Genomic DNA, 24,301 nt, shown 5'->3' on the forward strand with positions numbered 1-24,301 from the left:
GAATTGCTGGCTTTTCCGTTTTCCAGCAACATGTGGTGTTTTCGCTAGTGCAGCTACCAAGCTGCGCGTCCAATCAGCCGTTGTTGGATAAATTTCCATAGTCGATGGTTGGTCGATTCCCAATTTAGTGTTCCATTCGGCGTTCAGGTGGAGCCCTGGTGTGCTCCCGTTGCTTCCTCGTACTGTCATTCGTCCATTCCGATTCCGGGTTTCCCTCGTTGATCGCTGTCCCTCCCAGATGTCTCCCTGGTCGTTGATGGAAAACTGAACTGCGGGTTCGCCCGATCGCTTTTGTCATTCGCTCTTTCTCTCACACACATTCTTAATTACAAGTAAATTTTTTCGGACGCATCCATCCATACTCAATTTGATTTATTTTTGGCGCGGTTCGGCTTTATTTACCTCGAGCTTCGCATTCTGACCGGAAACCACTTGGGGCGACACAGGCGCGTCGAATCTCCGCATTCCATCAGCTTGGCCAACATTCTAGACTAATTACTACTTAAGAAAAGAAAAAAAAAATAATCTCTAATATGAAATTTTAGTGGGAAAAATTTCCCATGTCACAACACCTCCCCCCAGACGTCGACTGGGAGCCCCATGGGTCGCAGGCTCGGTGCCATTGGTCCCTTCACCTGAATATATAGGGGTAGGATGCGACATGAACGAGAGCAAATGTACAAGAACGAACATTTATAAAAAAAAAAATACATTAATTTTACTCCGCTCGGCGGCACGTTCACTTTATGACGTCACGCGGCGGTGACACAAACTTCTACGCAACGGCGTATAGAAGGCACACAAAATATAATATGATAATACATCCAATAAACTAACAAAAAAAAACAGACTATGATTAATCACTCAGTACTTGCTCCCCCTCTTGGAGTGGCAGAGATCAGGCTTCGCTTAGCGAATCCACCAGCGCAACGGCGCACAAGAAAACAAGAATAAAAATAATAAAATAAAAATTAATAAAAAAACTATCTTAACTGACGTGCAAACGACGAATCGTCCTTGACCGACGTATCGGCTACCCACGCCTTTCGGCAAGGTTAGTGACGTCATTGCCGGGAGTCAACGGTTCGAGGCGGCAATCCAAAAAGAGTCGGCTTACATCGCGGGCACTCCTCGAAGTAAAACCCTTGATGCCCACAGTGAGCACAGAAACTTCCCCCCGGAAATGGGCATTCGGTCATATTGTGCCCCAGGCCACAATTCCAACAGCCGGCATGGCGGATCGGCGGAAGATCGGATCCCTGACGGAGTTTCTCGGCGAGTGCCATCGCTCGCGTCCTTGCGAGGTCGCGTGGCACTTTCGGCACTAACGTAGGTGGTGTATTTCGACGCAGTGTCGCCATGGCATACTCCACCTGTTGTATCGGGCGTAAATGGCTCTTCAGGACCTGCTTAGCCCGTAGCACACACTGGCCTGGGCTCGCTATAGCGGCCTTGCAGCAGGAGCACCGCCACATCAGCGGAATCGCCGTTGTGTGGCTGGGTTGTGGTTCGCAGTATCACCATGCCCGTACCTGGGCCCAGAACCGGGCTTGCGACGCATGAAGCGGCGCAATGCGTAGGCTTCGGCGGTGAGTTTCTTCAGCTTCCTGCAGTGGCTCCACCCACTCTGGTCGGAAGTACGCAGCCCAACACATGTGCTGGGCGTACTGCACGGCTTCATATTTCGACATCCTGTAATAATCACAATCCCACACATATAACATGCGACAATAATACATAAACTAAATAGATAACTTAAATGTACGGCATTAGCTCGAGCTTTGTCCCTAATCATCGAGATCAGCATTATTAGACTGTGGGCGTACGAGTCGTAGCGCTTTAACATGTTGGCGACCGACTGGTCGACCATTTTGATCGACAAGTTCGTAAACGACAGGTGAAATAACATTCGAGACGGTATAGGTTTCTTCGGAATATTTACGCGCGAGTTTTGACGAGAATCGGTCGGCTCCTCGGGATAACACGTGTTGTCTGACTCGAACGACATCTCCGACGGTAAAACGCTCGTCTCGGTGATGACGATTGTAATAGCGGGCTTCGCGTTAGAAACTACGTCCTAAATTGTCAGTTACCAGGTCATGAAGTTGGGTCAATCGGGTCATACGCTTTTCCCAAGCGGTAGTGTCGGGGCAGGGAATGTCTACGTCACCTTCGATCAGTTTTCGGTAGTATTTCGGTGGTCTGGGTTGCCAACCATAGTTCAGCATGGCTGGGGAAACGTGTATCGAACTGTGGACGGCCGTATTGTACGCATGTCGGAATTCATGGACATGTTCGTCCCATAGTCGGTGATCCAACTCAACATACGAAATAATCATTGTTTTCAGGACGCGATTAACGCGTTCGACAGGGTTCGCTTGAGCGTGGTACGGTGGAGTTCGTGAATGGTGTATCCTATACGCATGCGCGACCTCTTCCATCAGTTTGTTCGCAAATTCGGTGCCATTGTCAGTCAATAGCACTTCCGGACAGCGGAAACGATGTACGATGAGTTTGTCGAACTCACGAATGATCGTAGGATCATCGGCTTTCCGGATTGGGCATAACTCTCTCACACACATTCTTAATTACAAGTAAATTTTTTCGGACGCATCCATCCATACTCAATATGATTTATTTTTGGCGCGGTTCGGCTTTATTTACCTCGAGCTTCGCATTCTGACCGGAAACCACTTGGGGCGACACAGGCGCGTCGAATCTCCGCATTCCATCAGCTTGGCCAACATTCTAGACTAATTACTACTTAAGAAAAGAAGAAAATAATAATCTCTAATATGAAATTTTAGTGGGAAAAATTTCCCATGTCACAATATATATATATATATATATATATATATATATATATATATATATACGGTCCTATATAAATTAGATCTGATTAGATATATTATTAATCATGTATGAACCTAGATAACTCAGGTCTGATCAGATCTAATTATATATAGATTTATATATTATCATATATAGCTCTAGATAACTCAGATCTAATTAGATCTAATCATACATAGACTTACATAAAATATACATATAATATATTAGTCTATATATGATTATATATATTTTATATGAAAATTTATATATAATCATATATAAATATATATGATTAGGCAAAATCATTTTTTCCCGGGTGTACATGTTCAGGTATTAAATAGTGTTAATTGAACTTTTATTAAAACGAAAAACACACCTGCTTTATACTCAACACCCGTTTGAGTTTTCAAAACCGCGTTGTTTTCGACGACCGTTATCGTTACCTCCTCGTTTGGATGATTTTGACTAAATTTGAAAAAGTTCTCAAATTTATTGATCAAGCCTTCAAACACCTGATCTATCGTTTCTTGTTCTAGAACTGTGAAAATTAAATAAATTGATATTAACTCAAATCGTAACTGATTAGTATAAAAATTTTATTTTGAATTTATTTAAAAATTTAAATTACTTAGCACTACATTGATACAGCAACAACATTGTTCAGGTCAGCTAAGAGTCCATATAAAACACTTCGATAGGTCGACCATAAAATTTATGTATAAACACATAAAATTCGAGACTCCGCTTGTCTCATCGTACGTACTATTTCGTTATGTTTATTTTAACCCGCGCAAACATCTTACAATCATCGATCAATTTTTTTACCCGGGCTGAAAATTTTCAGCAGACATCAATCTGAAAAATCAAAGTATGCATATTTTGGAGAATTTTTTTTTTTTAGCTTGAATTAATTAATTTCCAAGCAAATATACACGTTTTCTACCCCGAAGGGAGGAAAACTATTATTTCGAGTCTTGCCAAAGTCTATAGTTGCAGTGCTGATTCGCATTGCGAACTAGCCAAGCTCTCTACCAGATGAGCTATCCGAGACGCTTGCCTCGAGTTCTTTTTTAGTCATTTAATCCTGACATATTATTTCTATAATGGATATAATATAAAATTTCATTTGCAGTTATGAGTATAAAGTAAGTGAATTTAATTAATTTAAAAATTTTTGTTTTCAGCTATGACTTGAAGTTCCCTGTTTAAAATTTCCAATAGGATCCCATCAAAAGCGACAAAAGCCACTTAGAAACCCGTAAATTTTATTGGTTTCTAAGTGGCTTTTGTCGCTTTTGAGGGGATCTTATTGGAGTTGTTCAACAGGGTTAACAGTCACTTGATTATTTCTTAATTTTCTTTAACAAATAAATTTGTTCCAAAAAATTATTTATAAAAAATTGCATTTTTAATATTTTTAAATTTTTGCATGTCAATGTTTTTTTCGAATCATATTTTACCATAATTTACTTGTTAAAAAAAATTCTTTAAATTATCAAATGTCAGCTAAATAAATTTTCATTTTTATCTTTGAAAATGTAAAAAAATGTTTTAATAATTTATTAATAAAAATAAATATCTGAAATTATATGATGTTTAATTTTCTTGAATATGGAAATACTCTGAAACCTTTTATTAAATTATTTACTGTGTAACCAGGGGGTTTAGCCCAGGTCCAGTTAGCTACCCCTTTCCTCCTTAGAAAGGGTGCCACTGGGATTTTAGACACAGTGTCCCAGAAACCGGGGAAGCATGAGAGGGGAAAGACAGGGTCGTGAGAAGTCCGAGAATGGCTGTAAATAAAACTGAGAAAATTATTTATAACAATTAAAATGATTTATTCAATCAAATTACAAACTTAATAATTTTCTTATAAACTAACTTAATTGTGAGAACCTCTCACCTACGCTGGCCCTTGCCAATTTTTCTTATAACTAAATAACCAATTTTCTTAACCTCGTCACTCCGACGAAATATCTCAATATCTCAATTTCCTCGTCAACCTGACGGAATACCATAAAATACCAATTAATTACCTCGTCAACCTCACGGAATACCAATTAACATAATTTACCTCGTCAACCTGACGGAATACCGATTAAAACCTATTCCCGACTGCGCCCCCGACTCGGGCGTCTACGCAGCGGTTTCCTAACTTAATCCGTTGTACCCCCGACTCGGGCGTCTATACAACGTTTCTAAATACTCACTAAATTCCATACAAAAATCGTCCACCGGACGCTAACTTAATACACACTTTCTCTAATTACTCAAATTTCTTCGAATTACTAATTATCTAAATTCCTTGAATTTTACGCTTAACATTTCTTTAATACCAATTACCAAATTCACTAATTTAATTCATTACCAAATTTTATCAATCAAAATTATTCAATTAAAGTCATTAACTATTTTCTCAATAAACTAATTTACTAGATTTACTAAATTAATTAAATTCAGCCCAACGGCCTAGAATTAATTTTACAACATTTCAAATTTCAAATTCTACAAATTTAACAAGTCTCATTAAATATTCAAACTGCATATATTCCAAAGTGACCTTGACTATCTAAATTACACAAATGCTTATACTATTTCAACTTAATCAAATAATTTTAACTAAATAATTTCCCATAACTAAAAGGCTTGTAACAAACTAATTAATTGACATTTATGAATAATTTACTTATAAAAGAATCTACTAAATTAAAAGTGACATCTGAGACAATAGCGATCATTAATTGACGAAATTTTATTACAGTTAATTCGGCCTCTCAATTTTCAAATTCAAGCTTAGCCTGAAATAATTGTAATAATAATACCTGACTTAACGTTTACAACTCTCCAACGTTGAGTGATGTCCTGGTGGAAACTGGCGAAATCAGCGGCTGGTTGGTCTCTTTCTCGTCTTCAATGAACTATCTGACTCCAAGTAAAGGGTTACCAATGCCGGATCGTCCATTGACTTCCTTCTTGATGGTCCCAAATCTTGATGACAGAATTTATTACACAGCACTACACTGACTCACTGTTTTGCCAAAAGCCTCACTGTCTCAAAGCGTCACTGGCTCAAAGCCTGGCTTCAAAAGCATTACTTGTTCCAAGGCCTGGCTCAAAAAGCCTCGATGTTCCTTTTGTCGGCTCTTTTATAACCCTCCACTCCGAGTTCTCGAACTTTCCTATTGTCAACCCCGTTTCGTTTTTGGGGATGTTATGTCCTGCGAGGTTACTAGATTCGCTGATGATGACACCTCGTGGACAAGTGGGTTGTTTATTGTCACGCGGGATTTTATTTTATAATTTAATTTGAAATATACGAAAGAATTACTGATTGAGATTGTGTGGCAAGGTATGATTTTTAAATGATAAGAGTTCAATTGAACTTTATGTTGATGTTTATTTAGAAATCGGAGAGATGGAGTGAATAGTTACAGCTCTCGGGGAGAAGTGAAGTCACAAAGTCTCAACTCTGACTCCTCAGCTTCACTTTCCCCCACTATGGTTACACGTATACACTTATACTATTGCTAGAACTACCCTTATACATAGTGCGTAATATACTATCTTACATGTACTTATATAAACTTACTTTTATATAACACTTATTATTTGCGGCTGCGGCCGGCTTACATATTCATGTACCTGTATTTACTTGGCTTTAAATTCAGCACAGCGACCGAGGGAAACCGCAGAAAACCTGGTCGAGGTACAGACAGTAATGATAACATAATATCAGATCGTTGTTAACAATGATTATCCTTATCTATTATTTATAATTTAATTAACATATATTCATTAGAATCAATTAACGTGTTATAATTTTAAAAGGCTTTTAAAGTATTATCTGCTCAATAAATTATATCAGATGCGGATTTTACTTAAATATTTGCTAATCATTTCTAAATTCAATTTAATACCATTTACTATTCAATTATTCTAATATGTAATTAAATTTGTAAAAAAACCATTGTGACATTAAATCCATACATATATACACATGTTGTAGCGTCTAAATACTCATTATTTATGTTATTTAGTTACTTAAAATAAAGTGGCTAAATAAGTTATTATTTATTTATTTGTTATTAAATTCAGTTGAAGTGCCTTGTTTTTTAGAGAACAAGAGACCGTTGACTTTTCACACGTGTCTTTTATGGCTTTTCTTTTAAGGACTTGAAGTTGTCAATGTGGCAAGGACATGTTCTGTATTTACTCGAAGATTTTATGGTTTTTCAGAACCTAATACTATATTCCTTTGTATTATTTTCTTGAGATTAAAGTTTCTCTTTCGAAGACACGTGTGCACTCAACGACCAAACTCAGCAATTAAATCAAATAAAAATTCTAAATCTATATAAAATATAAATATAAATTTAAATTATAAATGTAACTAATTAATATATTCAAATTCTGTTTTATCTGACAAGTAGTGTCACCTGCCAGATGCAACCCAAAGCATTATAGTTATTGCGACATAACACCTTTCCCCTTATTTGAAATTTGACATATACTATATCGAATTTACCGACTGTGTTGTTAACATTCATAACTGTAGAGATAATTTAAGGGGCACACCAAAGAGTATAAGATAGAGGGGAAGGCTCTCATTAGTGGCAATGTTAAAAAGCGTACACAAGTTTCAACGCCTCTAGTGATTGTGTCCAGTCATGAAAACGTAAAACGCGCGGGACATTCGGTTCAGTTCAATTTAAATTTCCTAAGATAAAATGTGAAAACAAATAATTTAAGACAAAATAATTAAGAATTATTAAAATTTATTAAAATAATAAATATCTGCAAATACATAGTAATAAAAAATTGATTAATGATAATCCTGAAATGATAAAACTATTATTTTAACAATAATTATATTGTAAAAATTAGCAAAAAGCAATCTTTCTTTTGCAAAATGATTTGATGTACGATAAAATTTACTCAATTGAACTAATTAAAAACATAATATAAAACTTGGTGTAAATATAAAGCTCTCTCATATTAATAAAAGTTTTCTTAAAAGCAACCTATTAATTATAATAATAAAATATTTCATAAAACATATTTTTTTACTAATCACTGCTGCAACAGCCAAAATTCTGTCATTGCACTTGGTAATATGAAAAAATCTATCTACGAAATATGTTTTAACGTATATAACAGAATAACAATTAAATAATATGTATAAAAATTTTTTTGCTTAAATGACTATAACAGATAAATAATATATAAATATATATTTTACTCAATCTTTTCCTTAATTTATTTTTTATTGGTCTTCACTTTGGTTCGATTTTATCTTTGGAATTTCTTCAGTAGTTGATTTTACGAATTTTGACAGTTTCCTTATATTTATTTTTTTGGATGTTACAGTATCAGTCTTTTTTAGATCACGTCTGATGAATCGCGCTTCCCAGAAGCATCGTGTTTTTATAAAAATATTTAAAAATAAAGTTGTAGCATCGAAGGAACACAATTGAAAAGCTGGTAATTCTGAACTCAGTGTTGAGTATAAATGCGCCGATATATTTTTTCATAAATACAACTACGGATAACTTCGTCAAACTTGGTATTCCATTTTTTAACAGCTGTAAACACAATTTCTGTAGAATATTGGAGCCCATTTTTATCAGCATAGTCTTTCATAATAGTAAATAGTTTGTATTCTTGATAATTGTTATCAGATTTAGGTAGTACTAGGAAATCTACACATTTTTGACAGTTTTTGTGAAACTTTAAAAATTTGCGGGTTAGATATCCACAAATGTAATAAATCGCATTGTCATGGGTGAATGAAGCTGTTTCTGTCAGTGACATATCTTTTTCTATTTCTTTGATTGGATTGGAGGCTTCTATTAAGGCTTCTCGCAAAGACAGTTGACTTTTTTGTGGCTTGGCGATTGCAGCACTGAGCTTGTTTAATTTTGCAAAAATCATGTTTCCGTCATCTTGACAGTTTGCCGATTCGGAAACTTTAGTTAATTGCGTAATAAAATTTTGTTTTATAGCTGTCTCGAATGATCTGGTAGAAGGATTGACTGAACATCCATTTTGTTGACGAATAACTGCAAACAAATTTTCGAGAGGATCTTGATTCAAACGCCTAGTTTTCAATGCTGGAATATTATATTCTTTTCTTAGCTCTTCAGATAATTTTAAAACACTGTTAATAGTTAGCATAATTCCTGTGATGCACGGTGGAATAGCTTTTTGTTTATCATTTTTTTTTTCAAATTTGCTATCGGCAAAGTGAAGCAACATTTCATTTAAAAATTCTATGTGTCCAGATGTCTCAGTTATGGCAAAATTTAATTTTGATTTAACTGTTGGTTGAAGAAGATGCGAGTTAAGTGAATCAAATAATTTATCCATGTCCAATAAGAAATCTGCCGTTGTATCATTGTCGGGAAATTCGTTCGGTTTTATCATTCTGTAAGCTTGATAAGCTAAATACATTGAATTTGAAAAAATTTGAGTTGCTAGTGAAACAGTCATTTTAGCTGCATTTTGTTGCATTCCAAAATGACGATCATTGATTTTGGAATAAAATTAATGTTCATTTGGTTACTCAACAAATAAACTTTGTAAATCAGTTTCCAATCTACGTATCCACCTCGGTATTTAAATCTTTTGTTAAATAGATTGTTGCGAAAAGATTTGATTAAATGAGGAGGGTCAAAAATGATATAAATCTTGCGTTTTTCGTCACCAACTGTAAACTCGAAGAAAGGTTTATCTTTAGTTATTTTGTACTTCTTTATCAGTCCGGTATTTCGAGTTCCCTGATCGCAAATTAAACATTTGACGATAAGATCAGTCTCATTCAATTTTTCAATAGTATTAACCATTATTTTGTGAGTTTTTGCTGAATTGCCTTTCTTTCCTAGAAACCAATATCCAATCGTTTGCTTCATTGGTTTATTAATCCAAGTTATCATTGCTACTAATGCACAATGCGCTATTTCATTCGTACGCTCTTCCCCATCATCAGCATAACCGTGGAACATATCTTTGGCTGCATCATAGTGAACTTCAGTGGCTAAACTTATTTCGTCGAATAAAACACTAACAAGACGATCTTCAGTATTGTTTTTTTCAAACGTATCTTTAAGTTGATTTAATACAGTTAAATTTAAACCTGGAGTGGTAGGAAAATCTTTTTGATATTCGTTCAAAGTCCTTATAGTTGGTATATGTAGAAATTTCGCTAAAAGCTTATAAGTTTTGGGGGAATGATATTTTATAGACAATGCAATATCTTTCACCTCGTTACTGTAGCGTTTAGCATATTTGTTCTTCACAGATAAGCGTAATTGGGCTGCAAATAATACTAAAGCTTTTTACTCAAATAATTTGATGACGCATTTATTATTGATTCAACGTCTTGCTTCATTTTTTTTTTTACAGCAAATTTTTTCTCCATCCTGTTAATTTGGCTTCGCAATCGACCTATTGTTCTAGCCCCTTTATGCAGCCTTAAAGATTTAGGCGTTAACATTTCAATTTTTTTAACTTTAGAAGATACTGCGTTCGGTGATTTCATTATTTGACTCGGTGTTTTTTTTGGAAAAAGTTCAAACTTACGTATAAATTTATGATTCTTTTTAGGTGTACTATATTGCGCAGGAATCTCAGGCGAAATATTCAAGTTTAGCGTTTCCGCCCTGTTGTTGAATGGCAACTCTTCCAATGCTGCGTTAGATTTCGGTTCTTCAGAATTAGTTGGCAATATGGGCATATAAGTATCATTTTGTGAGGCTGCCTCGACAGTATTGATAAGTTTTTCTGCTGCATTAAATTTAGGTTCTTGACTATCAGTTGGCCGTATTACTGCTTCTGGATTTAGTGGTTCCGTTGATTTTCCAATTTCTCGTTCGTCTTGTAATGAAAAAAAAAAAAAAAATTGATGACGTAATAGATGATGCTTTGTAAGATTCATGAACTTATTGTGTTTGTGATTAGTAGAAAAAGTGGGGACAGAAAAAAAATTAAACTAAGTAGGATAGGAATTGGCTTCACAATCAAATAATCTTAATTGTAAATTTTGTCGAGTTTTATTTTGATGTTGTCACTAAATTTTACACTGGTATTAATGCGTATAAGGCTGTAATAAGTTGCAATTATTATATACTGTTCACTATTGCTACGGTAAATCTGGAATATCTATCATGTTTCCGGGGATTGATTACAATGCAATTCGAACAATATTAAGTTACTTACAATTTTCCAATTTTATCATCTCCAAAATAAGAAAATGTTAATTTAAGGTATTTAAAATATTTTCTATTTTTACCAAAAATTAAAAATTTGTGTTTAAATTTTAATAAGCTATTTAAACAAAAAATCTAAAAAATATTTACAATTTTGATTCAGATATTTTTGAAACAGTAGTAACAAAAATTCTAATAAATAATATTTACAATTCGGGCTCAGACATTTTTAAAACAGTAGTTACTATAATTTTTAATTATTTACAATTATTAATAACAAAATATCACATTTTCATTGGCATTGAAATAATAAAAATTTGGAAAAATTGTAAGGCTGCTTGTTACAATAGTTATAATTTTCAAAATGCTATCTCTCAGTTGAATATCACAGAATTTTTTTTTGATTTTTTTGAAGTATATCTTCTGCATTTTATCCCCTCACTTTTGGATTTATTACATTTTCTATCGTTTCACCAGTTTCTTTTACTCGACAGAAACGCAAAAAAATCATGAATTTAAATATTAAATGCAATTTACTGATTTTTTTGCCTGTATTTAAGTCACAGCTTCTAATGCAAGCAGAAGCACTTCTTACCTCTTAATGAAATTTTCACAAAGCTATTTGTTTCAATATTAATTAAAGCTGGTTCATTATCAGTAGCCTTGCGTATTTCAAAAGTAATGCCCCTGTCATTATGCGAGCATTCATCTGTAACAACAATATTGATATTAGCGATATTGTTCTATTTTACTACTGCAACAATTCTCATTTTTTCTTTAAATTATTTTTAAAACAATACCTTTCAAAGCCGGACGTTCAAATATAACTTCTTCATTATTGACGTTTACTAATAAATTTTTTGCAGTTGAATTTGTCAAAGGAGGTTTTGGCATATTCTTGGGCATCTTCAAAATATTATCAGGCGGAAGTAAAGTAGGAACAGCATTTGGTACTAATAGTCGTTTGGGTGGTGCATTTTTCTTGATATAACGTCTTTCAAAATGATCGGAACAAATTCGTAAACTGTTGGAAGACCCTTTATACTGAGCAAAGTCCTTCCATTGTTGGCGTCTATACAATAAAATTTAAAAATCAATTCAAAACACTAATTTCATCGAGCAAAATTTTTAATATTATGTAATTTAATGTAAATAAAAACATTTAACAACACCAAGTTTACAGGATATAAATATTTACAAGCAAGAAAAGTTGATCGATAATCAATAACTTACTTTTGAGACGCTATAAATTTAATGCCTATATTACTTACATTCGTTCTTCCTTTGGCCATAAAAAAAAAGAATGGTCTTTATCTTTTTCTGGTCTTCTTAGACATCTTTTCACATTACACCGAACCATGTTTTTTTAATTAGTTTAAAAAAAATTTTATATTAAGATAAAAATCAAGTGCTGTTAGCCGTTACAAGCAACTTTGGTATTACCAGTATGACGCATTACTTTAAACCGCCATGACAGTACTTTAGTACTTGGACACAAACATCAGATGGCATTCGTAACAGTATACGCGACCTTCCCCTCTATCTTATACTCTTTGGGGCACACCTAGTGTAACGGCCTAAAAAAAAACGTGATTTTTGGGAATTTTTATTAAAAAAAATACTTTATCAATTATTTTAAAATTTTAAGAATATATTTATACATGTTTTAAGAATACATAATGAAATTTTTGAAGAAAAAAATTAAATATTTTTTAAGTTATCGTCGATCTCTAACGGCGCGAAAAAAAAAAGGTCCTTCACTGCTGCAGTGATTCCGGCCTTCTCCGTGGATGAAATCTAAAAAAAAATATCTCGTTAAACTAGATAATATTGTCTGTACAATGACCTACGATAAAAAAATCAAAAATTGACAATATGGCGGCGTTTTAAAAAAATAGTCGAATTTTACCTAAAATTTTGGTCGTTTGTGGCCTGCGAAAATTCGATTTTTGATCAGATCAAAAAATCGATAGGTCATTGTACGGAGAACTATATATAGAACATGTAAAAAAATTCGATAGTGATCGGATCATTTGTTTTTGAGTAATCACTGCAGCAAATTCGGAAAATGCTGTTTCGAGAAAAACGCGTTTAAAGATAAAATGATCGTTTCCACTGTTATAAGTGGTTTAAAATCATATTTACAGCTAATCTGCTATTCCAGGGCCATATAATACACCTTCCTCTTCTTCGAAAAGGGCTTGTTCAGCTGAAGAAGCTTTTCTTCGAGATGATCGACCTTCTTTTGAAGAAGCCCTTTGGCGATAATCAGCGATTCATATTCTCGTGTCGTCCTTAAGAGCCGCAAAATCTCTTGCTGCAGGTCCAACTATCACTCCCATTACATTGAATATCTTCAAAATTGACGAATAACCGTCATTAAATATTGCAGTTGCAAAATTATTTGACAATTCAATAGTTTTGAAGCCATTATGAAGATGCTTGGGTGAAAAGTGCCAAAGTAAACCGTTGTAGCTTTCATTGTTGTTTTGAGTATTGTTACCTTTACATCTATCAAGCAATTCATATCGAGATAAGTCTTCATAAATAGGTTTTATAGCTTCTTGTACTTCTGGATCCAGTGGGAGGTAATCGTGTTTAAATGTACTAGTGATTCCTTCAGCTTCCGCGCGGCGATAAGCGCACCAACTTTCAGCGCCTTCTGGACAATTTTTATGATTTGGGTTTTTGTCAGTTGAACAGAAATAATAAAATGTTGCCCAGATTGCTTTATACATTTCATCTACATTATCTTGATTCCTCATAATTGCTAAACCATAATATTTTTGGAGTTTATTTATAAAATTTACAGTTAACTTTTGTGATGTTTTACTTTTTCCTCCTAATTTCTTATTAATGTTATTTACACTTCGGCAACGTGTTCCCATTCTTTTTCACATGTAGATAGCATTCCAATTTAGCAACAGGAATATCATAAGGATTCAAATCTATAAGTCCTTTGTGGGTAGCGCTATCACCATCACCAATATAGCGGGTATATTTTACACCATATTTACTAATGGAACGACCAAACATGTCTTTTACACTATCCACTTCCATTTTTGAGGCAGATCCTTTATGATTGGCATCACATTCTTCATCGTGTAATGATAGCCATTCCTCATAATCTTCAGGTTCGCTATCTTTTTTTTTCTTCCAAAAACACAACTCTGACAATATGTAGATTTTACGCATGAATCAAGAATTTTCTTGCTGTATTTTCCTGCCAGCGTAACTACTCCAAAACGGGAAGTATGGCCACGTTTTTTCCAGGTACCATCGCCGCTAACAGTCAAATTTGTCTCCGAATTTTCTTTCTTTAATGTAAGCTCTTTTTCTTCATTTATAGCTTGCTGCATACTGAGCTTACAAACAGTTTCGGCTGCAATCTGTAAATTCGTAAAACATCCCGCAAAAGTTTGGTCGTAAAATTTGCATGCTAAATCCATTAATCCACAGAAAAAATTTATCCCATTTATTCCGATGCCCAATAGACGCATCACAGCAACAATACGTTTATTTATTTCAAATGCATTATTAATCATTGGTCCAGAATTAATATACGAATTGCCACATTCACAAATAATAGCAATTTTGAACCCTAGGCCTCTTGAACTTGCTTGATTGAAAGTAACTTTTTTTTGACAGGTTTTACACACCACTAAATTACTAATTGCACTAAAAACTGATAAAAATTGCAAAATACAATATCCATGAGATGGGTCAATCACAACATTATTGTCATTATTTTGTAATAACTTTTCTGCGGACGTACTGGTATTCGCAGTAGATTGCTCAAATGTAAATCTATTTCCGGTAAACTTACGTTTTTTCGCAATTGATCGATGCTTAGGAACATTGTGAGTTCCTTTTTTATTTGAATATGAAGATTGATCACTCATTTTCAAGAAAATAGCACGTGTAAAATTATGATGCGCTCGATACAACGATCACAATGAAACTAAATGTGTCTGCTCCGAAAATAATTTACGTGGCAGTAAACGAAAAATTTCTAGAAATTTCTAGAAATTATTATAATGATATATTTTTGTATACCTGAGAGCCAACAATAGAAACTGGAATCGTGTTATAGGGGCTGGAAGAAACAGTAGACTCTGAACAATACTTCAGGTACGTCTCGCAGCTAATGACACTCTAGCTGCCGAGCGGCTGCTCTTTAAAATGTTATAACTCAAAAACTATTTGAGATATCGATTTGAAATTTTAATATGTTATTTTTAAAGGTGTAATCTACCGAAATAAGAAAAAAAATCGACTTTTTCGAAATTTCACACTAGGTGTGCCCCTTAAATAGTAACTTAACTCGATGAATACTCGATGTTTAAATAATAAAATTATGTTAAATTTATATTATTTTGTACTAAAATGATGATCGAAAGTCGTCTAAAAAAGAAATTATATCTCCATTCGTCATTAGATATAATATTTACAACCTTGAGTACATAAATCTAGATAATCATATCCTACTAGCATACTTATACTTAAATACATACATACAATATAATTTACCAAATTTGATTACAGTTCTATGTCTTTACTCATTTTTATTACTTATAACCTTAGTGACCTTCTTATAGATATGCCAGCTTTAACTTATTAGTATGTACGACCTTTGTACGAGAAGCAGTTATTTGAATTGATACATTTTCGTTATTAAAAACTTCTAAAAATTTTATACGGACCAGTATAATTAGGATCAAGTTTATTTGTTTTCGCATCATTCACTAAAAATACCCAGTCTCCTTCAGAAAATTCCTTAGGATTTACTCGGCGATCATAATATTCTTTTGACTTTAATTTGGCTTTATCTAAATTCATAGCTGCTTTTGACTGAGTCTCTCTCAATTTTAATACTAAATCTCCTAAATAATCAACATACGTTGTAACATTACTGTCTCGAGTAAAACTAGATGGAAATTTTGCAATTCCTCCAAATATCAGTTCATGAGGGGTAAAACCTGTGCCTTCATGAATGGATGTATTGTAAGAAAACATTGCATACTTCAACCAAGTATCCCAATCGCGGTTTTGATCAATAAAGTTTCTTAAATACTCAACCAATACTAAATGACTTCTTTCTAAAGATCCATTTGTTTGGGGATGAAATGCCGTAGTTTGAATTTTTCTAATTTTAAATAATTTCGCCAAATGTTTCATAACTAGACCTGTAAAATTTTTACCTTGATCGGTTAAAATAGATTCAAGACAACCAAAAAGACAAATAAAATTTTCTGCGAAAACTTTAGCAATATTTCCAGCAGTAGTTTCAGCTAAAGGAATTGCCAAAGAGTATTTTGTAAGACTATCTTGAATAGTTAGAACATATTTATTACCGGAAGTGGTTACGGGTAATGGACCAACAATATCAAGAGCAATTTTTTCAAAAGCGACTTGGGGTGTATCAGTTATTACCATGGGCTGTCTAGTTTTAACTCGTACTAATTTGTTGCTCTGACACAAAATACAATGTTTAATAAAATTCTGTACTTCCACTTTCATATTTTCCCAGTAATATTGTTGTCTTATGCGGCCATATGTTTTCACAATACCTTTATGACCCCCTACTGCGGACTCGTGTGTTTCCGAATGATTTCTAGTCTACGCTCAACCGGAGGAATTTCAATTTGATTTAAACAAAGCGTTACGTAGTAACCTTCCGGAAAAGTTTTTGTTAGGTGTGAATTTATATTTCTCCATGGTAATTTATCGAGAGCATCCCCTGTTCTTGCTATTCTAACAATCTTTACATTAAAATAATCCATAGTTTCTTTTAAGTTAGTAATACCCGTAAGAACATCATTTAACTGAGTTTTATTTTCTGACTTAAATTTAATTATTACTGTAAAAATATGAAAACTATTCTTTTTAGAAATTATTACTTCACCTACTTCTAACTGTTTAGGAAATTCTCCAATATTTATATAATTTTTATTTATAAGTTCCTCGGTTACAGGGCTTTTCGACTTAAAATCTGCAAACCAAAAATGAGCAATGTTGTCTTTTTTCATAAATACACCATCTTTAGTTTCGGAAAATACATCAGGTAAAGTTGACTTCTTAAAACGTTTTGCTAGCTGACCCACAGCTTCAGGAGTTTGATTAATTTCATCCTCAGAGGGGTAAAGATCATCATCAGAAATAGGTTCAGGAAAAGAATCATTGTTGTTAAAGGAATCGTTTTCTGAATCACTCTCAGTTAGATACAAAGAGGCCCGACGCTCACAACCGTCTACACTGGTTAATAATGTATTTTTAGTTAAATCATTCTCTATTTCACTTCTTTTAGATGAGTCATATGTTAGTACTTTAGCATGCACATTCAATATCTTTACAACATCAGACATATCTGGGGGCGAGGACGTCCTCTCTGGCATCTTTTGCATGGAGCGCTCACTACTCCATGCCCACTTTGAGCTTGGCAAAACAATTGCGGGTACTTTATCTACTCAATCTAATACTTTTTCCGGCTTTTCTGTAGGGTATGCTCCTTTTATATTCATCCACTCATCTCCCTGGACCAAGAGTACTGCCTCTGTTGGAGGTCTGTTTTCGTCAATGACAACAGGTCGATAAATTGATGGAAAAGCATCACTCTCCTTCAGAATTCCGCTTTGTTTCAACATTGATGCATCATTCTCTTTTACGGGTAAAACTTTGTCTTTATCATTAAACTTTTCATTCAATTCTATTTTATTAACCTCATCTTTAAGAAGTGATTCGTTAAATTTTAAACTTTGAGTCAGAGTAACATTATTAATTAATTTAATGTCAACAGGATTTCTGGAAAGAGCATCCGCATTTGAATTTAATCGTCCCGGTTTATAAATTACATCATACTGATAATCTCGTAGTTTTAATAGCCAGTGTAGAAGTCGGGAGGTAGGGTCCTTAATTCTATGAGCCCACACCAACGGTCTGTGATCAGTAACTAAATAGAACTTTCTACCAAATAGATAAGGTCGATAATGTTTTACCGCGAAAACAATAGCGAATAATTCTTTTTCAATAACAGAGTAATTTAATTCTGCTCCTTTTAGCAATTTTGATGCATAAGCAATGGGTAGATCCTTCCCTATTTCTCCTTGACTGAGAACAGCACCAAGAGCATAAAAAGAAGCATTAGTAGTCACAATAAATGGTTTTGTAAAATCAGGGAACTGTAAAATGGGTTCTCGACACAGTGTGATGGTAAAAAGTGAGTGCGAGCGAGACGGCAGAGCAATGGAATTTATTATTACTATTGTTATTATCGCTATTATTACTATTGTTATCATCGTTATTATTACTATTATTATTATTACTATTATTATTATCGTTCTTGTCATTATTAATACCGGAGTATATTTAATATACTAAAGATGTTTTTTTTTTATATAATGGTTCATTTACATTTCTTTGTTTAATGAAAAAGTTTAGTTAATTTTAAATACTTGACTGAGATTTATTTGAAAATGCGCGCGAATGGTTGAGTACGCCACCGCGGCGAGAGGTGGCGAAGAATTCCGCCGCTCGTTCGCTTGCAGTAAAAACCGGCAAGCTAATATAAGCGAGACTGCGTGGCGATAATTTTTGTTCTTTTAAAAAGAACAAAAATCAATTTTACCTGAAAGAAAGATTTAATTAAAATCTTCAAACAGATTTTAATTATCTGAATAATAATTTAATTAATTAATTTCAGTGCGAAATTAAGTTTTTTTTACTAAGTCCCAGAGATAGAATTAGTATGGGAAATTGTTTTGGTAGAAATCTATTATTTGACAAATGTTATTTTTTTTTAAGTCCCGAATGACTTTTTGTATGGGAATGATTTTTGTATGAAATTTTTGGTAATCGAACGAAATTGATGAGTGAATTTAATATCTCATCAGATTTAAATAATTAAAAATCTGAAGTTTGGCGAAGAGCGATAGATGGCGATAATTTTCCCAGATCTTTCACTCTTGGAGAAAGGTCTGGGAAATGCCAAAAGCGATTTTTAGTGACGGGAAAAGCAACCAAGTTTCCCAGTGGTTATAACCTTCCCAGTAGAAGACCATTCACTAGGAAGTAATCAAGGAACTCGTACCTTGTCTCCGACCAGGAACCAGGTAAGTGCTGACTTGTCCATTGGGGGAAATTTGGCCACCGGGAAGGGTTGCTTTCCAAGCACCCAGCCTGGACTAGGGGCAAGTAGGGCCGGGAAGGGTTGCTTTCCAAGCACCCGGAGGGAACTAGGGGCAAGTAGGGCCGGGAAGGGTTGCTTTCCAAGCACCCGGAGGGAACTAGGGGCAAGTAGGGCCGGGAAGGGTTGCTTTCCAAGCACCCGGAGGGAACTAGGGACAAGTAGGGCCGGGAAGGGTTGCTTTCCAAGCACCCAGACGGGATTAAGGGCAGGTAAGGTCGTGCAACCATCGGTAAAATAGGAATACTACTGCGTAAAGGTAGTAGATAGAGTTTGGCCACCAGATGGCACTGAAAAACGGGAAAACAAAACGGTGTGTGTGGGTTATGTACGATATAGTAATGTTTGATATAAAGGTTGTAAATTTTATAAGTTAAATTTCGATATTTGTTGCTTGTTATTTTAAATAAATAGAGTACCAAACATAATCAGGCTCAAATCTCATTTATAAGTAATAAGCTATCCCTAAAAAAGATCCTGGACTCCGGCGAGATTTCATTCGAGCTAGAGACTTGAGGAAGTGTTATCCAAATCAACAACGATTAAAATTCACTCCTTTTGGAAACCGGAAAAATACCCGTTACAACAGCATGTCTCTTAAATTTTCAAATGCTCTTTGTCTTTCATCGGACCAGCAAAACAGCTGTCCCTTTTTCAAAAGCTGAGTTAAAGGACGAGACATTGATGCAAAATTAGGTATAAATCGTCGATAATATCCTATTAAACCTAAAAACTCTTTTATCTTCCTAGCATTATCGGTACAGGAAAGTTTTTGACCGCATTTATTTTGCCAGGATCTGGACACAACCCATCCTGACTAATTACATGTCCTAAATAGTTAACGCTCGTCTGGAGAAAACGACATTTGTCAGGTTGTAGTAATAGTCGGGCTGTTTGAAGTCTACCTAACAACTTCATTAACTTTCTTTCATGATCTTTTAGGGAGACAGCATAAATGACAATATCGTCGAGATATACGAATAATTCTATTCCTTGTAACCCTGACAATATATTGTTCATGAGTCTTTGGAACGTACTAGGAGAGTTCTTTAAACCAAATGGCATCCGTCTGAATTGATAATGACCATTAGGAGTAGAGAAAACAGTTTTAATTTTATCTAGTTCGTCCATAAAAATCTCATGAAAACCTGACTCTAAATCAAATACCGAGAAATACTTAGCCCCTCCCAGTTGATCCAAAATTTCTACGATATTAGGAAGAGGATAAGCATCACCAACAGTTTTTTCATTCAAATTACGAAAATCAATGACAACCCGCCACCTTTTTTCTCCAATTGAACTGGGTTTTTTACTTACGATTCAGACGGGAGAATTATACGGAGAATTACTCGATTCTATTATGCCACCCTCTAGCATTTCCTTTATTTGTCTCTGAATTTCTTCTTTATGTACCTGAGGGTACCTGTATTGCCTTGTATTAATAGGTACCTCATCAGTCGTTATGATTTTATGTTTAATTACATTAGTTCCTATTAATTTATCACCCGGTAGATAAAATTGATAGGGGTATTTTGATATTATTCGTACTATACTATTCCTTTCTTCAGTGTTTAAGCCCTCAAGATGAAGTGATTCTATTAATTTATTTATCCTTTCATGTCTATCTTCTTCTGATTTTTCTATTTTGTTAACATCATCTATTGGTAAATGGTAAGAACTGGTATTGCCGTCTGGTGGCTCAAGTTGAAACTACTGAAACCAGGTCAGCTGTCATAATAACATTATAAACTGTAGTAGTAAACAAACGTTATATTTGCAATTAAATCTATTTTTAATTAAAAAAAAATATATGTAATGATGGACAGTGTCGATGATTCGTTGGGAGTACGCTTTCCGCCAAAAGAAAATAAACATAAAACATTTTGTAGTGTGTATGGGTGTCACAGTAAGGCTTGCAAGGATTTTGACGTTCGGTTTCATCATTTTCCAAAGGAAAATGAAAATTTCATTAAAATTCAAGACATTTTCGGAACGGATGTGAAAATGGACTGTCGAAAAATTTGGCAAAAAGTTTTAAAAATAGGAAAGAGGATTTCGGATAATATGCAAGTTTGTTCCTTGCACTTTAAGAAATCTGATTATTTCTTCTCAGGTAGGTAATTAAATTTATTTTTTAGCTCATAACATAGTTTTGTTGTTTATAAAATTAATTTAAAAAACTCATCTTCTCTATAGTGTTATATCCGGGGAAATTACCGATATTCTATTTTATTATTTTTTTTTATTTTTATTTTAAATTTTTTTTCCTCTACATCTGGTGACCATAAAACATAATAATTTTTTTTTTCCTCTTAAAGAGAAACTTAAAAATAAACTGTTAATGCATTCTTAAATGACCTTCGTATAAGAGCCTCTTTGAAACAATAAAAATTGAAAGAATATCTTATCCAGATGTGCATCTAAGATAGCATTAACAAATATAATAAGACTAAAACTATGTCTATCTAATAATTTTATCTTTTTTTTTCCTCTCACTAAAGTTTTTTTTTTTTTTTTTTTATAATTTAGAGAAGAAAAAATGTTAAGTTACACCATTTTTTTTTTTTTTGTGTAACGTATAAGTTTTATTTTTTTTTTCTCTCTTAAAAATGTGTTTAAAATTAAATCCCCATCATAAAATTTTTTTTGCTTCAACCTACCTAAACTAATATTTAGAATAAGATTCTATTTTTAACTTCTAAAGATATTTTAAACAAATTCTAAGATAAATTCTATTTTTAACCTCCAATAAGATTTCAAATAAATTTTCAATTCCTGAATAGACCCTAATTAAATTCTAAAATAAATTCTATTTTACGATTCTGATTAAAATAAATTTTAATGTCTAGAATTAATCAAATACCCATTCTAAAACTATCAACCTTTAATATTTGTTTCTATATAAAATTTAAATATCCAAAATTTATTGAAATTGTTTCCATGACAAATTTTTGAAAATTCAAAACTAAAGGAGAAACTTCCATAAATAAAATAATTTAGTCGAATTTTTTTTTATATTAAAATCAATTAAAATTATTACTTCCCAATGACTAAAACCTCACAATTGTTAATAAATGATATTCAATTGTGAAATAAAATGAGAGAATTATCTAAAAGCAAAATTTTATGTAATTGGTGAATTCTTATTTTTCTATTTTAAAGAATAATAATTAATTTTTATAAATAAAGGATTTATCATTAAAATAAAATAAATTTTTGTAAAACCGATTGTTAATAAGGTTGTTAGGATAAAATTTATATTTTCATTGTTATATTCAAATATTCGAACTTAAATTTTTTTAGTTACTTTTAAATAAAATAAAAATATGTACATGTCGGTATGTGTGTGGGTGCGTACACACACAGGCCTGCATTAGGGCGGGTCCTATTCGCTTTTCCGAAAGGAATGGGGCCTGAAACTGGAAAACTGCATCCTCATTGGATGGAAGCTCTCTCAGAAAAGACACAATTCGGACATGACTCGAAAACTATAAAAAGACACGTTTTCCCCAAAACGGTCGACTAAAAATCCCGAACCCCTAGTGAACGGTTCAGTTGCTGTTAAAATTTTTGGATCCGCTAAACGGATCAGCGTCTATAAAATTTTCGGTTCAGTCACTCTTGAAATTTTTTTTTCTCTCAATAAATTGTCCAAGCACTGCCAAGCTTTTGAGTTCTGAAAAGTAATTTGAGTCATTTTAAAGTCATATTAAAGATTTTTGTCTAAAACGTGATCTTATTGCTTGTGTTCGAAAGTCTATAGAAATGTGGTCATTCCTTTTTGTATCTTTTCAATAATTAAATAAGTTATCAGTGAAAATTGAGGTATTGTACTAGCTATAAGTTATTTTATGTATTTTGAATTTCATTAGTTTTTTTGTTGAATATATCTAAATAATTAAAGAATCTAATTGAATTATTCTATACAACCTTTCCAGACAAAATTAAAAATAAGATCCCGGTCTATAGGCCGAAAGGCTTGGGCCGAAATTAAATTAATTAAACAAGTCCAAAATTGGACGTAACAAATTGGCGCTCGAACAGGGACGTTAATAATTTTGTCTGGAAAACGAAATAATAAATCGGCATAGATATTAAACTAACCATCTATCTCATCTATTGCATTACTAGCTGGTCGCGCTTCCTATAGCGCACTAGCCCTAATTTGTTTAATTTTTCTATTATACTACTAACTGGTCGCGCTTTCTATAGCGCACTAGCCCTAATTTGTTTAATTTTTCTATTATACTACTAACTGGTCGCGCTTCCTATAGCGCACTAGCCCTAATTTGTTTAATTTTTCTATTATACTACTAACTGGTCGCGCTTTCTATAGCGCACTAGCCCTAATTTGTTTAATTTTTCTATTATACTACTAACTGGTCGCGCTTCCTATAGCGCACTAGCCCTAATTTGTTTAATTTTTCTATTATACTACTAGCTGGTCGCGCTTCCTATAGCGCACTAGCCCTAATTTGTTTAATTTTTCTATTATACTACTAACTGGTCGCGCTTTCTATAGCGCACTAGCCCTAATTTGTTTAATTTTTCTATTATACTACTAACTGGTCGCGCTTCCTATAGCGCACTAGCCCTAATTTGTTTAATTTTTCTATTATACTACTAGCTGGTCGCGCTTTCTATAGCGCACTAGCCCTAATTTGTTTAATTTTTCTATTATATAACTGGTCGCGCTTTCTATAGCGCACGAGTTCTATTTTTCTTTTGTATTTCTCGCCGGCCGCGCTTGCTAAAGCGTACTGGCCCTAGCAGTCTAACATCTTATGCCAAAAACAAAGAGAGGACATAGAGCAGGCCGTCGTATACAGGCACGACGAAACCGCGAGAATTTACAACATTCCAAAGAAAATGAAAAAGTAGCTAAAAATACACCTCGACCCCAAATAACTAACATTAAAAAGGTCCAGCGTCGTCTAAAGATAGTCATTTTAAATAATTCTGAAGGGGAGATAGATACTGGTTTATATTTACCACGGGTACGATTTCCGGAAACAGATCCTTTAGGGTTACTAGTAAAAGGACGAAATCAAAAAGAAAGAAAAACACCCCGCAAAACTAATAA

General features: G+C 33.7%; 3 protein-coding genes across 3 annotated transcripts; all 3 read right to left on the reverse strand.

Annotated features, from left to right (window-relative positions):
* Positions 1-9,317: 9,317 nt before the first annotated feature.
* Positions 9,318-12,571, reverse strand: LOC141537888 (uncharacterized). Its single transcript, XM_074259095.1, has 5 exons — positions 12,308-12,571; positions 11,837-12,108; positions 11,632-11,745; positions 10,171-10,704; positions 9,318-10,033 (listed from the first exon to the last, which is right to left on the reverse strand). The coding sequence occupies exons 1-5, from the start codon at positions 12,394-12,396 to the stop codon at positions 9,318-9,320; spliced, it is 1,725 nt and encodes a 574-aa protein (XP_074115196.1). The 5' UTR covers positions 12,397-12,571.
* Positions 12,572-12,632: 61 nt separating this feature from the next.
* Positions 12,633-13,924, reverse strand: LOC141537987 (uncharacterized). Its single transcript, XM_074259220.1, has 2 exons — positions 13,182-13,924; positions 12,633-12,833 (listed from the first exon to the last, which is right to left on the reverse strand). The coding sequence occupies exon 1, from the start codon at positions 13,922-13,924 to the stop codon at positions 13,313-13,315; it is 612 nt and encodes a 203-aa protein (XP_074115321.1). The 3' UTR covers positions 12,633-12,833; positions 13,182-13,312.
* A 4,585-nt stretch (positions 13,925-18,509) lies between these two features.
* LOC141538315 (uncharacterized) lies at positions 18,510-19,678 on the reverse strand. Its single transcript, XM_074259698.1, has 2 exons — positions 19,123-19,678; positions 18,510-18,660 (listed from the first exon to the last, which is right to left on the reverse strand). Exons 1-2 carry the CDS (start codon positions 19,446-19,448, stop codon positions 18,657-18,659), a joined length of 330 nt encoding a protein of 109 aa, XP_074115799.1. The 5' UTR covers positions 19,449-19,678; the 3' UTR covers positions 18,510-18,656.
* Between the last annotated feature and the right edge of the window lie 4,623 nt (positions 19,679-24,301).

Source organism: Cotesia typhae, unplaced genomic scaffold (assembly GCF_013202065.1).
Source record: "Cotesia typhae breed Kobodo isofemale line unplaced genomic scaffold, CoteBio_Ctyphae contig_20, whole genome shotgun sequence".
NCBI classification, from domain to species: domain Eukaryota; kingdom Metazoa; phylum Arthropoda; class Insecta; order Hymenoptera; family Braconidae; genus Cotesia; species Cotesia typhae.